Genomic DNA, 20,012 nt, shown 5'->3' with positions numbered 1-20,012 from the left:
AAGAGTGAAAATCTCCTTCCTTATATGCACATGACTGTGCGTTTCAGTGCCAGATGGCTGCTTTTATGTTACCTCTGACGGTGGGGCTCTGTGATGAATTATAGACAATAGGTTGAGGGCAGCCAACAGTGCATTTATGACAGATAATAAATGTGCTCTGCCAAACCAAGCCAATTGAAGTGTGCCGTTCTGGAATGGAAAAAGAAGGAGAAAGGAGTTCATAGGCGAAATTTGTGATATTGTGTCAACACTTTATTATGCATCACCACCATGCAAAAATCACTGCTATGAACTTGCTCAAAAAGTCAAACTAGATATATTTCACACATTTATGATTTTAGATTGGCTCGCCACTTTTCACAGAAGTGACTGGGTAAAGTTTTATGCACACTCGGAGAAATACATCAAGTGTGTGTGTGTGGGTGGGTGTGTGTCGGTGCGCAAGTCACACAGAGATTTATACGTGTGAGAGCGATGATGCGAACCATGAAACAGTGGCAAATGAGCTATGATCAAACCTTAATTCATAAAACCTTGATAGTAAACACAATTTGGTCAATGCCCTTGCCAGTGTAAATCTTTGAACTTGAGCAGTTTGGATGTCTGTCGCTTCTTTTTCACTCCGTATATCGGGTCATTTATATGTAGACAGTGTACATATGCGCAGACAAAATCCCCTCCTGGCATCGGACCAAATTAGTTTGCCCAGTGAAGACATCCGACACTGCTGCGGGTGTGATTTGTTGTAAGCTACATGCTGCATTGACAGGTTGAATGAGCTCCGGGTAGAGGACATCCAATCAGCTAAGGCAGTGTGCGTCATTAAATGTTTCAAATAAAACAAATATATCTGATTAAACTGAAAAATCAAAGCAATTCAACATCGACAGTAAAAAGGAAATAGTGGTAACATCCGTTTAAAGTAACCCTGCCAGAGTTACACATTTACAGAGCTTTTATCAGTTTCACCGGCAGCTCCAACATAATTTCAGGTTTGTCGTCACAAATCATAAATCAGATAATGCTTAAACCTGGTTCACTGTACTCAGAAAGAATTGGAAGGAATCAGGTTCGCCACCCTGTTCCAACAGTTGTTTACATTTACTCATACATATATAAAAAAAAAAAAAAGGATAAAAATTAAGAAATAATTCCCCAAAATCATTTGTGTTTTTTTATGGCACCTGTGGTATAATAGACAGCTCAGTAATTAATCTCTTTACATCCGCTCACAGTATTACCTTAAATATGTGCTTGGTTAAAAAATAGATCTTTACATAAATGTACTCTATGGTTGGATTTAGCGAAACTTAAACCCTCCACGTCTTCAGTGCTCCGTACTGTCGGCCCAGTGTTGTTGTCTCGTCCAGTGTCTTCTACTATTGTCGCTTTTCATATTGCTCACCTGTGGAGGATACGGGGCACGTTAAAAAACAGCAAATGAAGGTGCAATGAGTGTGCTAGCGTGGACGTATCCCAGTTCTGATGGAAAATAACTGGATAAGTCAGTGTAGATTCTCAGTCATCCAGGTCATGGAATATCAAAAGCATAACTAAATCAAAGGCAACTGGACATGGTAAGTTTTCTCCCTCGTATTGTCTTACCGTCGATCATGCAACTTTTGTCCTCCCGGGTCAAAACTGACCCGGTCTGTTTGACTATTCATAACGCCTAAAATAAAATGTATCACCTAATTTGGTGCTACACATTGTTAACCAACTCCTTTTCAGCTAATTAATATATATTGGACACTTATTTGCAGAATTCATGGGCAGTAAACCACGTTATATTGGAAATATTCGAGACGGGTCACATTTGAGTAGCTTAAAAAATTAAAGATAAAGGTCAAAATATGGTAAATTAAAGCAGCTTATTGTTTACAGTGTCTGTTAAAGTCACGGTTGTGCAGAAACAGTTGGCACTGCAGAAGTGTCTTAAGATTTCGGTGAATGACAAACAATGCACTCTTGTTAGAGTTAACTTACCAGTCAGGTGGACTAGCTCGGTCACTGCTGCAGCGTCACCTATACCAAAGGGTTAAAGCCACAAACAACACACACAGCAGGTTAGCACTGACAGGGGCACGGTATCCCACCTTTTCTATTCCAATTCGGTCTTGCGCAGCCACGACTCACCATGCACGTTTTGTCCGTTTCCCGCCTGTGCTTCATTAGCTCCTCTAACTCGAGCTCGTCCTCCAGCTGCTGCTCCAGATCGTTCTCAAAGGCCTCCTCCTCTGCAGCGCTTGCAGCCCTGAGATACGTAACGGGACAGAAGAAGAGGGGACTCTCATACCTGATGGATAATTTGTGTTTCCGAACAACACATGTTAATTTAGGATTGAGAACAATTGTTTAAGATTAACTTAATACTGTGTTATTCAAATCAGTTTGTAAATGACCTAGCTGATAACAGAGCGAAAGAAAAGTAGAAAATCTCCTTTCCTTTTGCTTAGCGGATAGCACTTCTGTACTTACAGAGGTAATACCTCTTTCACAGGTTTATACTGTATACACAGATCGGGCATAACATTATGACCACCTTCCTAATATTGTGTAGGTCTCCCTTGTGCTTCCCAAACAGTTGTGACTCATCAGAGAGTAGATATGGACCTTCTAAGGGTGTCCTGTGGTGTCCGGCAACAGAACATTGCTAGTGAGGACCTTTGGGGGGTTGAGGGGAGGGGCCTCTACGGATCATCCCACAGATCCTTGATCAGTTTGGGATCTAGTGAATTTGGAGGCCAGGTCTATACCTTGTGCTGTTTTTCATGTTTTTTTTGAGATGTTGCAAAACTGTTTTTGTGTGTGTGTCTGCGTCAGGCTGCATCCTGCTGGGGATGACTGTTGCCATCAAGGAGTGTCATTGCTACGGGGTGGGGGTGCCTGGTCTGGTCTAGGTGGGTGGTACACGTCTAAGTAACATCCACACAAATGCCTGGTCCAAAAGTTTCCCAACAGAGCATTGCATTGTCACAAGATGGTCAATGTTATTTATGTTATCTCCTGTCAGTGGTCATAATGTTACGCCCGATTGGTGTATTTGGTAAGGACAGTACCTTGGTTTATAAGGGAAGAAAGGATTTGAAGAGTTTGCAGCCAACAGGTCACAACGGCCAAATTCTAAATCCAAGCTGCTCTCAGTCTCACTTCCACCCTCTGTGGAAAAAAAAAAAAAACGTGTATTAAAACAGTTGTTGTGTATTAATGTCGAATCAAAACAGACATTTTTTGTTTTTTATGCTTAAATTTTTACCTGAATTGAGCTCCTTAACCAGTGACGACATTGTGTTGGTGATGGAGTCAGCAGCAATGAGGAGGTCATTTCTTAAATTTCTCCTTGGGCCTTACAAAAAGACAAAAAAAAGAAAAAATGTTTCAGATATAATTATGCACAGCTCCCAGACAACAAAACATCCACGTGTCACTGTGTTACCCTGAGCGAAGGCCTCCTGAACATCCCCTCCTACGCCCATGAGTGAGTCCTGAGGTGTGTGAGTTGGGGTCGTGCCGGCCGAGTCCGAGTGGATTGGAGTGGGGATCGGCCGGCTGATGGTGTGGCTGGGAGAAGAGCGTGGAGAGCCGGGACCCTGAGTCTGAAGGACAAAGAGTGTTGTTTTAGTGTTGACAGAAAACCAGGGAGTAACAATAAAATTATTATTAAAGCAAGCACAACAAGCAATACAACATCTGTGAGTAAAAGTACGCACAATACACAAGCTAGAAATGTTCATTACCTTAGTATTAAAGCCATTTTCTATGTTCACATATTCCAGCATGCTGTTAAAACAAGTATCTCTCGCTAAATGCTAGCCCATTTATTTTGTCTGGTGAACTCCGTGCATCTTCAGGTTTCAGACAAACCTTGTCTGTCTTTTACGCAAAAGCACAACAACATATTTTTATTATTTTCAAACTTGCATCCAAGTCTCCTTTTTGCCCCAAAGGAGTTCACACTTACGGCTTGTTTCCGTTCCTCCTCCAGCTGCAAAACAATATTTTATGGCTCGTGAAACAACAACCACATTTTCTAAGAAAAAAAAAGCAAATCCAATCAGTATTTCCACAGAGACAAGCTTGTGGCCTCCTCATGCAAGTTTAATGGATTAACATTGATCCTTTTAGGCTAATTAGATTGATATCCTCCACACTTGAGACACTATCGCGAGCAATTTATGCAGCCTTCGAAGAACTCCCGTACTGTTGACTGCAGAAGATATTCTCACACCAAAGGTTATCCTTCCTAGAGCGTGGTTGACATGTTGTCTTGTAGGGTGTGACGGAGCGTAATCCAAGACTCAACATATGATTTTGAATCACTAGTAATCACTGCTGAAATAAAACAAAACAATATTTCCATCTTATCTTCAAATAAATATGTGAATTTAAGTTTTCTAAATCTAAAGACGTGTGCCCTCTAACGGGGATGAGGCGTAATCGCCCACACGTTTCCCCCTCGTAAAGTGCAGCGTTTGCTTTTACATCAGCTGCAGTGATCACCCACAGCTGGGAGACATTGTAAGACTAGAGAAATTCATCATCTGAACATACTGCTCACCACCTGTCTCACAATAATAATCGGAAAAAAAAAAAAAAATTACAAGCTGTAGTGCACGCGTTCATGTTTTACTATGTAAACGATTCCGTCCGTGGAGCAATTGTTCCCCAGAGGAGATACAAGGTGTGTTCCTCCAGTGATCGTGATGAAATCTAAATTGAACTCTGCGTTTGACCGCAGTGCGCCCAAAGAGATGAAGTGCGCGTCTGTAGTACCTTGAGAAGCATCATTAGTTGTTCCAGCTGCACCATCAGTTCCCTGCGACTCTCCTGCAGAGTAGACATTCTTTGTTCAAGCTCATCTTTGCGTTGCCTAACAGAAGAAACGAGATCTGATGAAACCACTGTGTCATGTCAGTGGGGAAAAAACAACAACAACAACCTAAAAACACCACGAGCATCTGCGGATGTCGATTTAGAATACAGCGTCTAAGCAAACCTGTCTGTTTTTAACTTTGCCGTATCTGGCAAATAAAAGCAGGTAAAAGTTACCTGAGAAGTCGTAGCTCAGCGAGCAGGGTGGGGTTCTGCTGGCCCTTATCGGGTGGCGGCTGGGATGCCTCCTCGTGCTGAAGCCGCAGCCGTTGGATTTCCTGCAGGATTTCTCTGTGACGAGCACAAACGTACGAAACCATGAGATCGAATCGTATATATGGGATAATTTGTTCACATGTCCCTGAAGGGGGTTGGATTTTGCCACTATACTACACATACTGTATCTGATCATCCAGGGTGATTTTAATATGTGTTTTTTCAGTGCAATTAAAGTGTTTTTACATCAAATACAGCCGCGGTTGTTTTAAAAGAAGCTTTACAGAACCCAGAGTTTGAAACAACTCATCTCGAACAGGAAGAAACCTTGACTAGAACAAAGCTTACATGGGGGACCTGTCTGCATAAGGCAGAGACAGAAAAAAGAGCTGGGACAGAAGAGAAGAAAAAGATGTGGACAAGGGAGCAGCAGCAGCAGCAGCAGCATGCGAATAAAATTCATCCAGATAAAGCATACTAGATGATGCATGGATGCGGAATGAATGAATGAGCCGTTATTCAAAGACTTCAAAGTTTAGTGGGTACACAGTGTGCTCATAAACGTACTGCTTAAAGAATAAACTGGAAATGTAGGACATGTATAAATAAAGCTTGACATTTAGGTAGGAACTGATAACTGTAGGGAGTCTATATTTCAGGCACCATCCCAATCTGACAGCGTTTAAATTTGAACCCTGCAACGACTGATATTTTTGGCCACTTGGTGGCAGCAGAAACAAGCTGGTTATTTATAGTGTACTGCAGATACAGACAAAGCTCCACAATGTTCACCGGTTACTCCCTTTGTGTTTCGGTGCTGGACAGCTATGGCCGGACAGAATACTATGAATTTCGACAGCAAAGTTTTGGGTAAAAAAAAATTAAAACAGTGTGCTGCTTTGTAGCCTGTCCCTGATCAAGCTTCTGAGTAAACCTTGCCTTTGAGCCAGCAGGACCCTCGACTAAAGCAAATTTATGGATTTATCAATTTAATTATTTATGCCAAGATTATCCTATTATCAGCAGAGTGACGACTCCTTAAATCCTCATCTAGTCATAGACAAGCAGACATACGATCCATTGTAGACAAATATTATTGTTGATAGCTGCTTTAAAACATACTTGATTTGACTTTAACTCAGGTTACTTTGAATTGACTACTTACTCCATATTGATCTAACTGTAATATTTGATGTTGTTGCCTACAGTTTCTCTTTTTAATCCGTTTTGTCTTTTATGCAAATTTAAAGCAATTTAAACTTGCCACTGTACACGAAATTAATCATAAATATAATGACTTGTAATGCCTTACATGACCTTACATTGATTTATATGCATATAATTAGTGATGATAATATTTTGTTAACAATTATAATAGTTTTTAGTGGTGCTATTTGAGGTGTGTTTGTTTCGTCAGGACAAGAAACTCAGGAACAGGATACTCTGAACATCATTACCGAGGCAGTCAGCCCTAACCTGTTTTTGCTCTCGAGCTCTGCGATGAGCTGTCTCTGCTGTTTGTTGGCATCCAGAGAGTACGGGAGGTCTGTGGGGACCCTCTGCTGCTGAGCCTGTTGGTGAAACCAAGCAAGAGGCATCACGTGAGTCGGCTGTACCTCGGGGTGATGTCATCCACCAGCTTATCTCACATCTCACAGGAGGGAACAAAGCAGTTAAGTCACCAGCCATCCATTAAGACCTGATCAGAGCATGAACAGGTCTGCTTGGAAATGATCACCGGCGCGGCAGTAAAAAGGACTGACAGGAGAGTAGCAGCATACGTTACTACCCTTTCTCATCGACGACATGTTTTTGGCACTGGACAGCAATGAAAGATGCCGTGATGTTGTGTGCAATAAATGTCTCGCATCTATCTCACCGCAGCATCTGCAGCCAGCCGAGCAGCATAGCGGGCGATGAGACTGTGCTCTTCATCTTGATGGTTACTGCTCTCCAGCAAACTGATCAAGAGGAAAATAGAGAAGGGAGTCACAACATGATACAATTAATAATGCACAGCTATGCAGATAAACAAATATGCATAGCAATGAAATAAAAGAAGAAAACAAAGTATAATTTGAGAGTTATTTGGCTGAAAAGCTTCACATGTTCAACAGCAGAGCCCCATGTAATCATGCAAGTTATTCATATATGGAAAATACAACATAAAAAGCGTAAATGAAGCTAGGTTATTATGTAAAAGTTGAGGTGAGGTGATCAATCACTTTGTATTTAAAAGTCCGTCTGATCACTGATAAGGTAGGAAATATGGTTTCGTATTTACAGTAGATGAATTCACCCGGGAAGATATGAAGGGGGTTGCAGCACAGCTAATAAAAACAACATGATAGATGGAATTCAAACACCATTAACACACACACACACAAGCATCGGTTGTAACGGCAATAATGTCTCACAGAAGAGAGAATATGTCATATTTCTAGCGATAAAATTTAAATCAGTCTGCTAGAACTTTTAAATATGTTTCAGTGACACAAGATTTGCAGTATTAGCCTCCTATTAGAGACGTCTTAATAACCTCAAGAATTTGCTGGCAATTAACAAACTAATATGCCCAAAGCATCTGGTGTTATACAAAACCAACTATCTGCACATACACGGATCGGCCATAACATCATGATCACCTGCCCATCACGGCATGAACTCCACTATCTGGATGTTAGCAGCAGATCCTCAAAGTCCTGCAAGTTGCAAAGCGGGACCCTCATGGATCAGACTTGTTTGTCAATCGCATCACACAGATGCTCGACTGGATGGATATCTGCTGAATTTAGAGGCCAGGTCAACACCTTGAACTTGTTGTGTTCTTCAAACCCTTCCTGAACCCTTTTTGTTTTGTGGCAGGGAGCATGATCCTGCTGAAAGAGACCACTGCTATCAAGAAATATCGTTTATACGAAAGGGTGTACGTGATCTGCAACGATATTTTGGTAGGTGGTACCTATTGCTCCGAGGTCCAATGCCTCTGCGGCTGCAGCTACACAGACCCATCGACAACAAACTGTGATGCATTGTGTGTTTTGACACCTTTCTGTCAGAACTAACATTAACATTTTCACCATTCTACAGTAGCTTGTCTGTTGGATCAAACCACGCCAGCTAGTCTTCAATTCCCATGGTCATCCATGACATGATGGAGCCTTTTTGGCACTGACCACTGCAGACTACTGACACCACACAAGAGCAGCATAAAAACTTGGCACTCAAGTCATTAAAATCCTTCCACCTGCCTTTTTTCCTGCTTCTTTGAGAACATAATGTTTAGTTTCCTCTTTATATTCCCCACCCACTGACAGGTGCTATGATAACAGGATAATAATCTGTGTTATTCGCTTCGTCTGTCAGCGGTCATAATGTTATGGCTGATCAGTGTACGGTAAAGTTAAATCTATCATTATAGAGTTTTGTGTATACTTGTGTTCTTTTTTAAGGACTCCAATATGACAAAAATCAATAGTTTGGATGCAACCAGTCAGACACACGTCTTGCTGCTGATACCAACAATGCTTTAACAGGGGTGTCAAAGGTCGAGGTGACCAGTCTGGAAAACTGTCCAACAGCATGCAGCGTTAGGACTGGAACACAATCTAGGTTAGGGGAAAGGCCGTTAGGTGGCGATTCAGCAGAGCACATAGTTTCTGCTGGTGTTCGGCAAACACGGCAGCACACCGACTAACCATGATTTGGGGTTGTTTTGGAGCAGATTCACATAGAGGCCAATGAGAACATGTTCGTCAGCGAGTCTATCTGCAACATCGATGTTGTAGTTCGGCCTGGAACAGTGCAGGGTTTCACAAAATAACAAAAAACAAAAAAAAACAAAAACACAAGACACAAAACGTGACGTTACACAGGAGACAGCAGAGGGACAGGGGACGAGACGGGGCAGGAGACCGAGGGCGAACAAAGGGGAGGGCACAACAAAAGAGAAGAGGGGGAGAATGGCTGGAAAGCACTCATTCATGGATGACTAGAGAGGAACAAGGCTATATTATGTTTGGGAAAGACACCACAGATGAAGTATGACTGAACACATGCCAAGCAAGAGAGACACTATAAACTATATACTGTTTACATATTACAGGCATCAATCACTCAGTGCTGTTATTAAAACTAAAGTCATTATTCATAAGTTAAACAATCTACCCTGCTACAAATGCCAAGCATGCAGACCCTTTTGATGTGGCTCCATTATTTATAGAAGCACCTGGAACAGCCCATTATGTAGCGACCATGCTAACTATACCACTATGAAGAACACAACATAACCAGAAGAGTCAATTAATTCAATATTGAGAAGGAAACTGAGTCTTGTCGGTCTGTTTCCAAAATGATCTCCAATGCTAGCTGCTCTAGCTTGCTAGCTTCTTAGCTAACTAGCCAAAATTTCAAGGAGGCTAACAAGCTAACAAGCTAAAACACTACTTAAATAGTGAATGTGTAGTATCAGTCAGTAGTTCTTACACACTGACATCAAATGTTAAAGAGTTTATTGTCATGAGCACAGTGTAGAAACACGTTTCCCTGTACGATGAAAGTCAGCAGCAGAATAGAAGCCGTCTAGCTTCTCTCTGTACTGCCTCTTGGGCTCCGTGATGGCTTTTCTCTTCCCTACTTTGCACCTTTGTACTCTGCCTCATTGCCCGATCTAAATGCAAGAGAGCGAGCACGCAGCATGTGTCGTACCTGACTGTGCTAAACACTATTAGCTTGTCGAAAACACATAACAGCATAAATTCTCAAAATTTTTGTTAAAACTTAAACTTAATAATTGGGGGATAAATTAAAGGGTTATCACATCTTACTCAGGGGAGCATTAAGCGTGTTAAACTCGAGTCTTCTGGGACTCTGCAAAGAAAATGACTCAACTACTATTTGAATGACCTCACTACATTGTTGACTTTATTAGAAATCTTTTCAGCTGCTTAGCCTGATTCAAACATGAAGGTTGTAGTTACGTGAATGGATATATTAAGAGAGCTGGATGCAGCACTACCACTCCCTGCCAATGCTTCACAGTTTTCAACAACTCTACCTGCAAACAAGGTTGGTTCTCATTATTTCTATTATCACTTTTTAATCCATGGAGGTTTTGTATGTGGGACACTTTCCCTATCCAAGTAGAGAAGGTGCAGTGGGGAAAAAGTAATGAGCATGTGCAGAGGAACCCACAATATGGCAGAAAACCACAATGCTAGAAAACGTTTCTGGCTCATGAGCCAGGTGATCGGTTTGTGAATGGGCGCCATCTTTGAGTTCAGAATCCAGTTCTCTGCGATAAATCTATTTTTCGTGCACAGTAACAAACTGGCAATCAAGACGCTTACGTTTAAATTGTGTTTTTCTGTATGGGCACAACCAAACAAGCTGTAAATGTCATCCAACATCCTGCAGACATGGAGCAACATGTATTTATTCATGTTGTTGTGTTTTTGGCCACTTACTGTACACAATGTGATTATATCCTCTTAGATTTAGCTTCTAAAGGAAATGACTCACATGGTAGCCACTTTAGCTCGTCGCTATCATTGTTTGGTGAAGGGTCAGCATATAATTGGTTAATCAGAGCTCTCTTTACAGACAACTGCCTCATAAATGCAGTGTGTGTGGATCAAAATGGTAAAACTGTGAGCGATGGAGTAAAAGAACTGGCATGTCATATATTGTGCAAATGTTCACAGCTAAAAAATATTAATTGCACAAGGTGTAATATTGCACGGCTTAGTGAAAAGGCCTACCATTCATTACTGCGACAGCCCTGAAATATGTGCTGTTTTTCAGTCTGTTTGTTTTTACTGTCCTGCACCACCTCCCTGTAGGTAACAATTGGAAAAGCTGCAGGCTTTTCAGTGGCAGCGGGACCTGTACCACTCCTCAAAGCAGAGAAGAGCACAGTCAGTGATCTTCTGTTCTATGCTGACGACCCTCTGTAACGCTGTCTTTTCCTGAGCAGTGCAGCTGGCAAACCACTCCGGGATGCAGTACGCCAGTACAGAGCATCTGTAGAAGGACACCAGCAGCTCCTTGGCTAGGATGTGGTTTTTCAGGACCCTCAAGAAGTGTAGTCACTGCTGTGCCTTCTTGTACAGGGCAGTGCTGTTGGTTTCCCAGGTTAGGTCATCATCCAGGTGCAGGCCCAGAAACCTGAAGTCAGATACCCCTCCACACAGTCACCACTGATGTATGGGCTGAGGGTTTGATCTGTTTCTCCTGAAGTCCACTATTATTTCCTTGGTTTTTGTGTTGTTGAGGACCAGGATGTTACTGCTGCACCATGATGACAGTTTCTCCGATCTAATATCTCGGGCCGTGAAGGAGGAGTAACACTAAAACACCAGTTAACCTCTTTAACTGTGTATTCCATGCTTCAGAAAGTCAAAACTTAAGTCATATAGGAAGTTTAGGGGTGACATCCGGGTGTCTCTTTCAGTCAGTATTGTGTAAAAGCTAGCCAGTCAACCTCCACATGTCTTCAAATGGTTTCTCAGCCCGCACAAACAGCAACTGCAACATCAAATACTCTTGACATGCACATTAAGAATAACCTAAGGAACGTAACTCACTCATCACATCATCTTCCATGTTTTTCTATACGCCTCAGTTATGAAAGGGAGCAGTGTTCCTTAAAGCATCACATTCTTCTCTCAGGCGCAGGTGCAGAGCAGCTCAAATGCTTCTCAACAATTCTTTTATCCTCCCAAACACAACATTAACAGTGCCTGAAAAAGCAAGTTAAGCCTACTTGATCTGAACAAGTATGCCCACTCCTTTATGTCGCAAACAGCGAGTCTGATGCATTCAAAGCAGCTTAGATTAGATACTTAATGTTTGTGTTTCCCATTTCTATATGGTGATGATTTTCACAAACTAGCAGTTTCCTCAGGACGATATGCACTCTAGTTTGTGCCCCATGAGTATAATCTATATTAGTACACACATGCATTAGCTCTAAAAAGACTTTCTCAGACGCACACCTGTGTCACTTACCCGCGCCCTTTCAACAGATGAGGAGCAGCCCCGGTTATGGGCTTTCTTTGCTCAACAACACTATTCTTGCTGTAAGGCAAGCCATTTACATTCAGCTCAAGAGACCACAAAAAAAAAATCGTGATACACAAATGTTCGCACACACACTTAGGAAGATAAAGGGGAGGAAATAAAGAGGGTCACAGAGTCTACAGGGCAGAGGGCCTTTAGGGAGCATGGCGGAGTGAAAAGGTCTGTTGTGAAAATCCAGGGCATCCATTGTTAGCGCTGCCGTACTCACTTTTTGGTGGAGTAAGGGTTCCCTGATGTAGGCATGGAGTGTGAGAGGGAGTAGTCATTGGTGATATTCACTGGTCTTGGCGGCCTGGACAGAAAAACAAATGTTATTTATTTATTCCAAACAGACAAGGAAGCTTTTTAAGTTACAGCTCAGCACTATTTCATTTTTTTTTTTCAGTCGTGAGGAATCTCTGAATTTCTGTATAATATTAGTTATGTGACATATACTGTGTGAAGACATGCACTAATGAATGAATGGATCCATGGATTAACAAACACGTGGTTAGCACAACACGAATGTTTCGGATCTATTCTAACAAGAACGTACAAACTGTACTGAATTAAGTAATCAAAGCCAACTCACCACGTGTCTCTATTTTGAGGAAAGTATAGAACAAGGAAAGGAATGACAATATTTCATTACAATCAGCCCAATGCAAAAAAATATACTACATGTGCACCAGAAGGGAAGGAACCTGAGGAATGAGCATATAAGCATAGCATATACTGTAGGTAGATGATTTTAAGCATTGTACTATAACAATTTTAAGCAATTAGTGTTGAAATCTTGAATCAAACTGTCTTAATCTGGATATGTTTGGCTGTTTAAGGGTTATAATCAATAAAATAACTTGAAAATTCAATTTAATATTTAAGAAATGCCCTGTGCTAAAGATGTGCTAAAAAGTCTGTGCTTGTGCGCTCATGCTTTGTTTCGTTGTTTCACACACAGCGTCAGGGAAATCAGGGAAAAAGGTAGCAGCAGCGTTGCAGATCCCAATCATTCCCTAGGCTATAATTAAGCCCCATTGATCAGTTGACCCAGGAGATTGACTGGAATCACTTCAGACTTAGAGGCAGCTACAGGATCATTATCAGCTGAGGGCCGGAATCCTTTCAACATGTAACACGGAACAAATGCTTCGAAAAGAATCCAGATCTCTGACTGGAGAACCGATACTTCAGTTTCAGTATTACGAGGGCAAAAGACAGAAGATGAACTCACACAATATGAGCGAGGTTGAGAGGTTTATCTGGCATTTCGGGAAACATGGGGTGGAGAGGCTCTCTGCTGGATGCACAGCTCAGAGACTTACTGAGGGCATGGGATAACTTCTTAGCGGGGGATTTCTGGGAGAAACACAGAAGAGAGGTGTCTTTTAAAAGAACACACGGCGACGATAGTGACACCTGATTCAACCGCTCGGCGTCCTTATGTTGCGGCGAAGCAGAACAGAAACAGCCGAAGTGACTGGTCCGGTGCAGACACACCTCCCTCAGCCCGCCCCTCTCCTCCTCCTCCTTTCCGCCTTCCCTTACCCATGACGTGTACTCCTTCATTTGGTGCTGGTTGCTATGGGAACCGCTGGCATGCCCCCTCCAGAAGCAGTCCTGACAGAGCTGGTAATTATGACATTGCTGGCAGCGGTAGCGGAAGCCCATCATACTCTCAGTATGGCAGTAGGAGCACTCGACCGGGTGAAAGACTGCAGGGAGGAGAGGAGGGGCCAGACAAACACACACACACACACACACACACACACACACGCCTGTAAACCCAGAAATCTTGCACATTGCAGTCACTAGAGCATTCGTTTCCATTCATTTAAGGGCATAGACTGTCTGTTTTAATGACTTATCATTTTAAACAAATATACACATCAAGCTGCACCGCATCCAACAGTGTTTCTCCTGCTCACACGGAGGTAGCGTGTGGCGATGAGTGCATCACAGATACACACAAACATGCACACTCATATGCACTCATACACAGGGTGTCAGTTCCCTATGGGTCATCTTCACTGGAGGTGTTTCGTGGTGCGTGGTGACTGAGGATTATGATGCAAAGCTGAACTTTACATCCTCCCAGCTCTCCCTGCTAGCTTTCCTCTTAAACAATCTGGGAGCTGTCTTACCGTTCTCCACGTTGGCGAGCCGATGCATGAGCGGCAACCACACCAGACACTGAGGGGGCGGGTCTGACATCAACGTATCGAGGAATGTGTTGAGGGAGACCTTTTTCTATTGACGTCGGGTGCAGAGGAGAGTGACATTTAACCACAGCGCTAAAACAATCACAGATCATCATACGGCGTGAGTAATGAGGCCTCACCTGCTGCGCGAAGCACGTTCTCGCGGCTTGTTCGGTGTAACCAAAAGAAGGTCCCTCAAAAACCGCCATAGGTAATTTGAGAACCTCTCTCAGGAACTGGTCGAACTGCGGGTACACCATTATACCAGTGGAATCTGATATCAGTGAAAAGATATCTGGAAACGGTGAGGGGAGATATTATACAAATTAATCAGACTAATTGTCAGTTGCCACCACAGTCGGCTAATTACACCATTAAACAATACAATTATCCCACTTATTTGTGAAAACAAATCAAAGCAAAGCAGTTATTCAGACAAATTTTCCTCCAAAACTACTGCTCCCACAGATTTTGTACATTATGTAATAAACGCCATCCTTCACACAATGAATAAAGCCTTCTCCCGGCCATGAAGAGCCTGCTACCTTGTTTAAAACCAATAAACTAAGCAGACTAAGATACAGAAAATGCAGGCAGTATTAAGTAATAAATTCTGCAGCAGCACATTGCATTGAATAGAAGCCGTATGTGCCCTACAAAGACTATTTGGTGATTTATTACGTGCAAAATAGGTGATTATAATTAAATTTTTCACAATTAAAAGTAAGATAAAGATTTACTGTGTTTCTTACATCTTAATTTATCCATAATTTTCCCTCCACAGATGGTTGCTATGGCCATCTTCACAACAAAGACAGATACCTTGCCGTGGGCCTCCCTGAAAGAAGCAAAAACAGAAATTACATTTACAGGGAGCTGTGAAGACACGTGTAGTGTTTTACGGATCAGCTGTTTTCGCACAAGACAAACACGGCTCAACCTTTAAACTCCCATCAGAATGACCATCGTCTCAAAAGGAAATGTTTAGCTCGGCTTTAACATTCACAAAAGAGAATCTTCACTCTTCACCCGCATGTTGTGACTTCGTTCTCCCTCCACTTTGGCAGACGCTTCACAGTCACATTTCACACTACATTAACGTTCGCGTCAGAACCGGACGTGAGAGTACACAACCAGCCGCACGCCGTCACGCGACACGTTACTCACGGGTCATAGGCGGCCAGCAGGAAGTTGAGCAGCAGGCCGATGGACTGCTCCACGTTGATCTGGTGGGTGGTGGGCATTCGCTTGTTCAGCTGGTAAAAGATGGTGGACAGTACCACCTCGAGACGAGCCACCGAGAGCTCTGCGTTGAGGTCCATGGTGTTGAGGCCGTTCTCTCGGAAAGCCTCGATGACGTTCCAAATGTCAACCAAATGCACTGGGAACGGGAAAACGGTGTATGAATTATTTTGGCAGGGCGATGCAGTGCACAGCACGTTGTGTCGTACTCACAGTTGCATTTCTTCTGCACGAATCTGAGTTTGCAGGCTGTCCTGTACGTCGACAGCCGTATGGAATCCAGATCTTGAGCCCCTGAGGAAGATTTGTTCATCAGTTAACATAAGAAATGGACAACAGAAAACAATAATTGTAGAAATGGGAGAATATGGAGACCAAAGTGTACATTTTTTGACAGAAACTACTGCAAAGTTAGGCCTCAAAGCAATAATGTTATGGGTTTTAATGGTGACTCTAAACCAGCTATGATGGTTGTGAATATGTCGGTGTCCTGGCCAAAAAGTTCAACCTACATCAACTGATACTTGCTCCACCCTCCATGTGTCTCTGATAGCTACATCAATGATAAGCTAAAGGATGTGGTGAACTGTTGTAACAGAATGAAATCCATCTTATGATAAGATCACTTGTTGCATGTCTCAAAACTGTAAAAACAGCGAGAGAGCATGAGGTCACACTGCTGTGTTGTGTGTCAGCATTTCAAATCTATCCACCACCAGTGCAAACGCTTGATCTTCATGATATTTGCTTTACACGAAACTTAACAGAGAAGAATTTGCCATTTTTTACGGTCAGCAAGTAAAACAGTCACAGCGCAGATCATGCCGAGCTGTGCCGTGCCCTGAGCACTTACTCATCTCGACAAACAGTTGCCTTCTATCTGCCATGTTGTCACCGCTCGGCCCGCAGTCTTCAATCATCCTGATCAAGAGGAGAGAAAGTCAAGTTAGAGCCTGTGCGCATCAACATTTAGCACTTAAAATTTCCATTATGGCATTGTTCAGTCATTGAATATGCTCTTCCTAATGCTTTCAGCTTTATTATGTATAAATTAACATCTCAATTTAACTGTGGTTTCACAAAGCATTTGTTTATGATGGACCTTCCAAATACTCACCACTATGACCATTTGACATGATGCAACTCAGTACAAGTGTATTGTTATTATTACTGACAATGACCAGATTCCATTCAAGCTCAACACATTGGAAATTTACAATTATAATGGTAAATTCAACATTCATGGCGACTTTTTAATCAATGGTTCCCTAACGCCAGATGGTGGAGGATGAAAACAGCTTCTTACATGTAGTTTCCAGTTCTATATATTATCGTCTATAGCTAGCTAGCTAATTAGGCTAAATGTTAGCTCATTGAATCAGATAAAAGGGCAGCTTGAGATCTAAAAACAGAGTCCAGGCATGAAAGATCGAAGCTAAAGCTGCATGTCCCAGGCAAAATGTCAGAATTCCCACCAAAGGATGATCCAAAAGACATAACTGGCTCCAGTTAACCTGAATATATCAAGTACGATGAAGACCTGACTTCCATCATGCAAAATCTTGGCCTACTGAACTCGTACCAACTCATTAAGTAATCGACTGGGCATGGATGGACAACAAAAAGCACCTTAACAAAATAATTTATGATCATAAAACGTTAGTACTTGCAGCATATTAAATCAATTTTACCTGATTATTTTATACTTAAATGAGATTCAAGAGCTGACCTGCGTTCACTTGCTCATATTTCCAATATGTTCACACATTAAACACACTAAAGAGTTAAACACAATGGTTGACGGCGCATCCCAACGCACACGAATACAGCATGTTGGTTTATGAGCCGTAATAGGAAAACAGCCACTTGCAAGGTCTGCACTAGACTTTTTGGTCATCCATGTCAAAAAAAATGGAGACTATGAGTAAAAAGGTTAAACGTTAATAGGCTGTGACACACCAAGCCGGCGGTCTGCCGTTCGCCCCCGTCAGACCTTCGAGCCCGTGACCCTAGTTTTTGCAGTGTGTCCTGTGCTGTTGCCACTAGTCGGACAGCCAGCCACCAGCTTTTCAGAGATCACTGATTGGCTGTTTAACTTAGCGAACCAGTGCACATAAGATTTTCACGACAGCGCGATCATCTAGAAGGGATAAAGTGTACGCCAACTGATCTGCGTCACTCAGGAGAGGACAGCTCTGTACAATGGTTTGTAGCTCTTCCCATTTCCTATTTCAAATGACAAATATGGACTATGGCCACCTGCTGGTATGGAGAGTAATTTCCTTTCACAGTGGCGCACATGGTACACAGTACGTGCCAAATGGCTGTTTGTTGTAGTCATTAAAAAAATAATACCAGTGAGATGCTTTGATGCATTCTTAACAGCTTTACTCTTGTGATTTTTGTGGTAAGAAAGGCAATAAACAGCTTCCATGCATGGAGTGAAGACTTCTCCAGAAAGGGGGCTTAAAGGGGCCCACAACAAGTTTCTGCCCCAGGATCCCACTGCAGGTTAATCTGGCCCTGGTCATTTTATACTGACCTCACTTTTTTTTTTTTTTTTTTTTTTTTAGAGAACTGTATGAACTTCTGCAAAGTTAATGTAACACTATCACAAACATTTTTTTTTAAAACAAATTAAGTTAAACAAGAACAAGAGTTGATAGAGGCTGAGCAGCAGAGAATGCTCACACCATGCCTCGCTGCACACTGTCCGAGGCAATCTAATACACCTAGTCATGTGGTTTGTTGCTATGGCAGCACAGATCCCAGCCGCTCCGTTCGTAAAAACACACACGCACACACACCGAGACACACACACACACAAACACAACACCTCCCACTGCAGACAGGCGAAGTTTGTAGAGAAAAGTTTTGTCACTAGTAAATATCTTTTATGAGATAACGCTCTGTGGGCAGATAGCTGGGACCACAGTGGCACTTCTTGGACGAGCGGCTTCAAAACACTTTTTTTTCTTAATTTTCTGCAAGACAATCGTTCAGGCATGCCGTTTCAAATTGCTCTGACAGTAATTGGTAGACCCAAATATTATGCTGCAGAGACCAACGGTGCAGAAATTAGAATTCACTCGGTGTTAAAAGCAAACAACAGCACAATTTTGTCTCACTCTCGCTTGCCTTCCTCTCACTCCTACCAATACAGGCAAAAATTATGGAGCACTAGGAATCTTTGAAATCCAGTATAAAAATAAGGCCATTAAGGTAATAAGTTATCTTGGAATTACAGAATCAAGTGCTGTACTTCAGTAAATACATTCATAGCACAGCAGCAACAAAGACGTAACATAACGTTGACAACAAAGGAACTAACTACTACTATACAGCAATATGAAAACTATGTAATAGAAAAAAATCTGTTGATATCTGAGTAGTTTGAAGACAATGGCAAACAGTCACAACAATAAATAGCAGTTTCAGATGCACTGCATTGTCAGGCCAGTGCCGGCAGCCGGTAGTCCAATGTCATCTTGAAAGTAATGGATATTCAGGCCCATTCATCACTTACAGAGTGAGTGAATATAAACATGTACAAACAATGTACACGGTTTTATAGATTAACTTTGATATCCTGCTCCACATCACAAGCAAACACATCCCGACTGCCAGCTGTGTGACCTTCTGAGGTCTGCTTTCAGTCGGGGAAATAACCGAGACTGATACAATCTATCTCAGGAGCAGATATCAAACCAGCGCGGCCAACGCAAACACTACAACGATGGATGGAACAAAAGGGACGGACGCACCTTTCATAAAGCACCATGGTCGCACTCCTTTTTCTTGTTGTTACAAAGCCTCCTTCCTGAAACGACTGTCCACAACACAAACTCCCTTCAAACATTACAACAAAACTTGCCCATGTGGACGGGCCCGACCGGCGACGTCTGAAATGAGAAACTGTGAACGAGGATACATGTGTGCTGCCTCTATCTTTAACCACAAATGAGAAGGCGCCACATTCTTGAACGGCTTTACTGGCTCTCTAGTTGCAGACCCCGAACCTCATTCCTGGCGTCTGCCCAGCAAACATTACTCTTTCTCTGTGGCACTGTCACGCTGTCAGTATTAGAAAATAACTGCCCTTAAAAGAGCAAATCATCTGATGCCATTAACAGTGCAGGGGGGAGAGTGGTAGGGCTAAGCACTGCCAAGGGTCTCAGAGGAATGACTCACGCTGTCTTTTAATGCAGCATTTCTGTTGGACAAATATTCAACCGGCAGCAGCAACAACAAAAAAAAACCTTATTAGTCAGTTATTTACATTTTGATGCTATTTCCGTGGCAGCTAAATGAAACACAGAGGACAGGGCTGCTTTAATTTACTCTACTCCGTGTATTCGGAATAGGCCGTCACGCAACATTTCCAAACACAAGCACTTACTTGAGTTACAGTCCAATCTGCTT

At 42.4% G+C, this 20,012-nt stretch overlaps 1 protein-coding gene across 1 annotated transcript; it reads right to left on the bottom strand.

Moving 5' to 3' along the window:
* Positions 1 to 34: 34 nt before the first annotated feature.
* On the bottom strand, positions 35 to 16,511 carry dtna (dystrobrevin, alpha). The gene is made up of 22 exons (XM_084547090.1): positions 16,444 to 16,511; positions 15,804 to 15,884; positions 15,516 to 15,729; positions 15,101 to 15,186; positions 14,489 to 14,643; positions 14,292 to 14,397; positions 13,696 to 13,862; positions 13,382 to 13,506; positions 12,377 to 12,460; positions 12,097 to 12,165; positions 8,787 to 8,882; positions 6,968 to 7,049; positions 6,565 to 6,659; positions 5,050 to 5,163; positions 4,774 to 4,870; positions 3,962 to 3,985; positions 3,437 to 3,596; positions 3,257 to 3,346; positions 3,060 to 3,159; positions 2,137 to 2,254; positions 1,987 to 2,025; positions 35 to 1,405 (listed from the first exon to the last, which is right to left on the bottom strand). The coding sequence occupies exons 1-21, from the start codon at positions 16,508 to 16,510 to the stop codon at positions 2,008 to 2,010; spliced, it is 2,148 nt and encodes a 715-aa protein (XP_084403216.1). The 5' UTR covers position 16,511; the 3' UTR covers positions 35 to 1,405; positions 1,987 to 2,007.
* Between the last annotated feature and the right edge of the window lie 3,501 nt (positions 16,512 to 20,012).

Source organism: Chelon labrosus (genome assembly GCF_963514085.1).
Source record: "Chelon labrosus genome assembly, chromosome: 6".
NCBI lineage: Eukaryota > Metazoa > Chordata > Actinopteri > Mugiliformes > Mugilidae > Chelon > Chelon labrosus.
Note: the sequence above shows the minus strand (reverse complement) of the source record. Positions and strands in the feature narration are given on the sequence as shown.

What these genes read in the sequence shown, in the direction of transcription:
- dtna (XM_084547090.1), bottom strand. Translation starts at nt 16,510, where the DNA reads ATGATTGAAGACTGCGGGCCGAGCGGTGACAACATGGCAGATAGAAGG. An exon ending in CTGCTGGCCGCCTATGACCC is followed by an intron (nt 15,187 to 15,515) that starts GTGAGTAACGTG and finishes TGCTTCTTTCAG; the next exon opens with GGAGGCCCACGGCAAGGTAT. An exon ending in TGAAGGAGTACACGTCATGG is followed by an intron (nt 13,507 to 13,695) that starts GTAAGGGAAGGC and finishes TGTTTCTCCCAG; the next exon opens with AAATCCCCCGCTAAGAAGTT.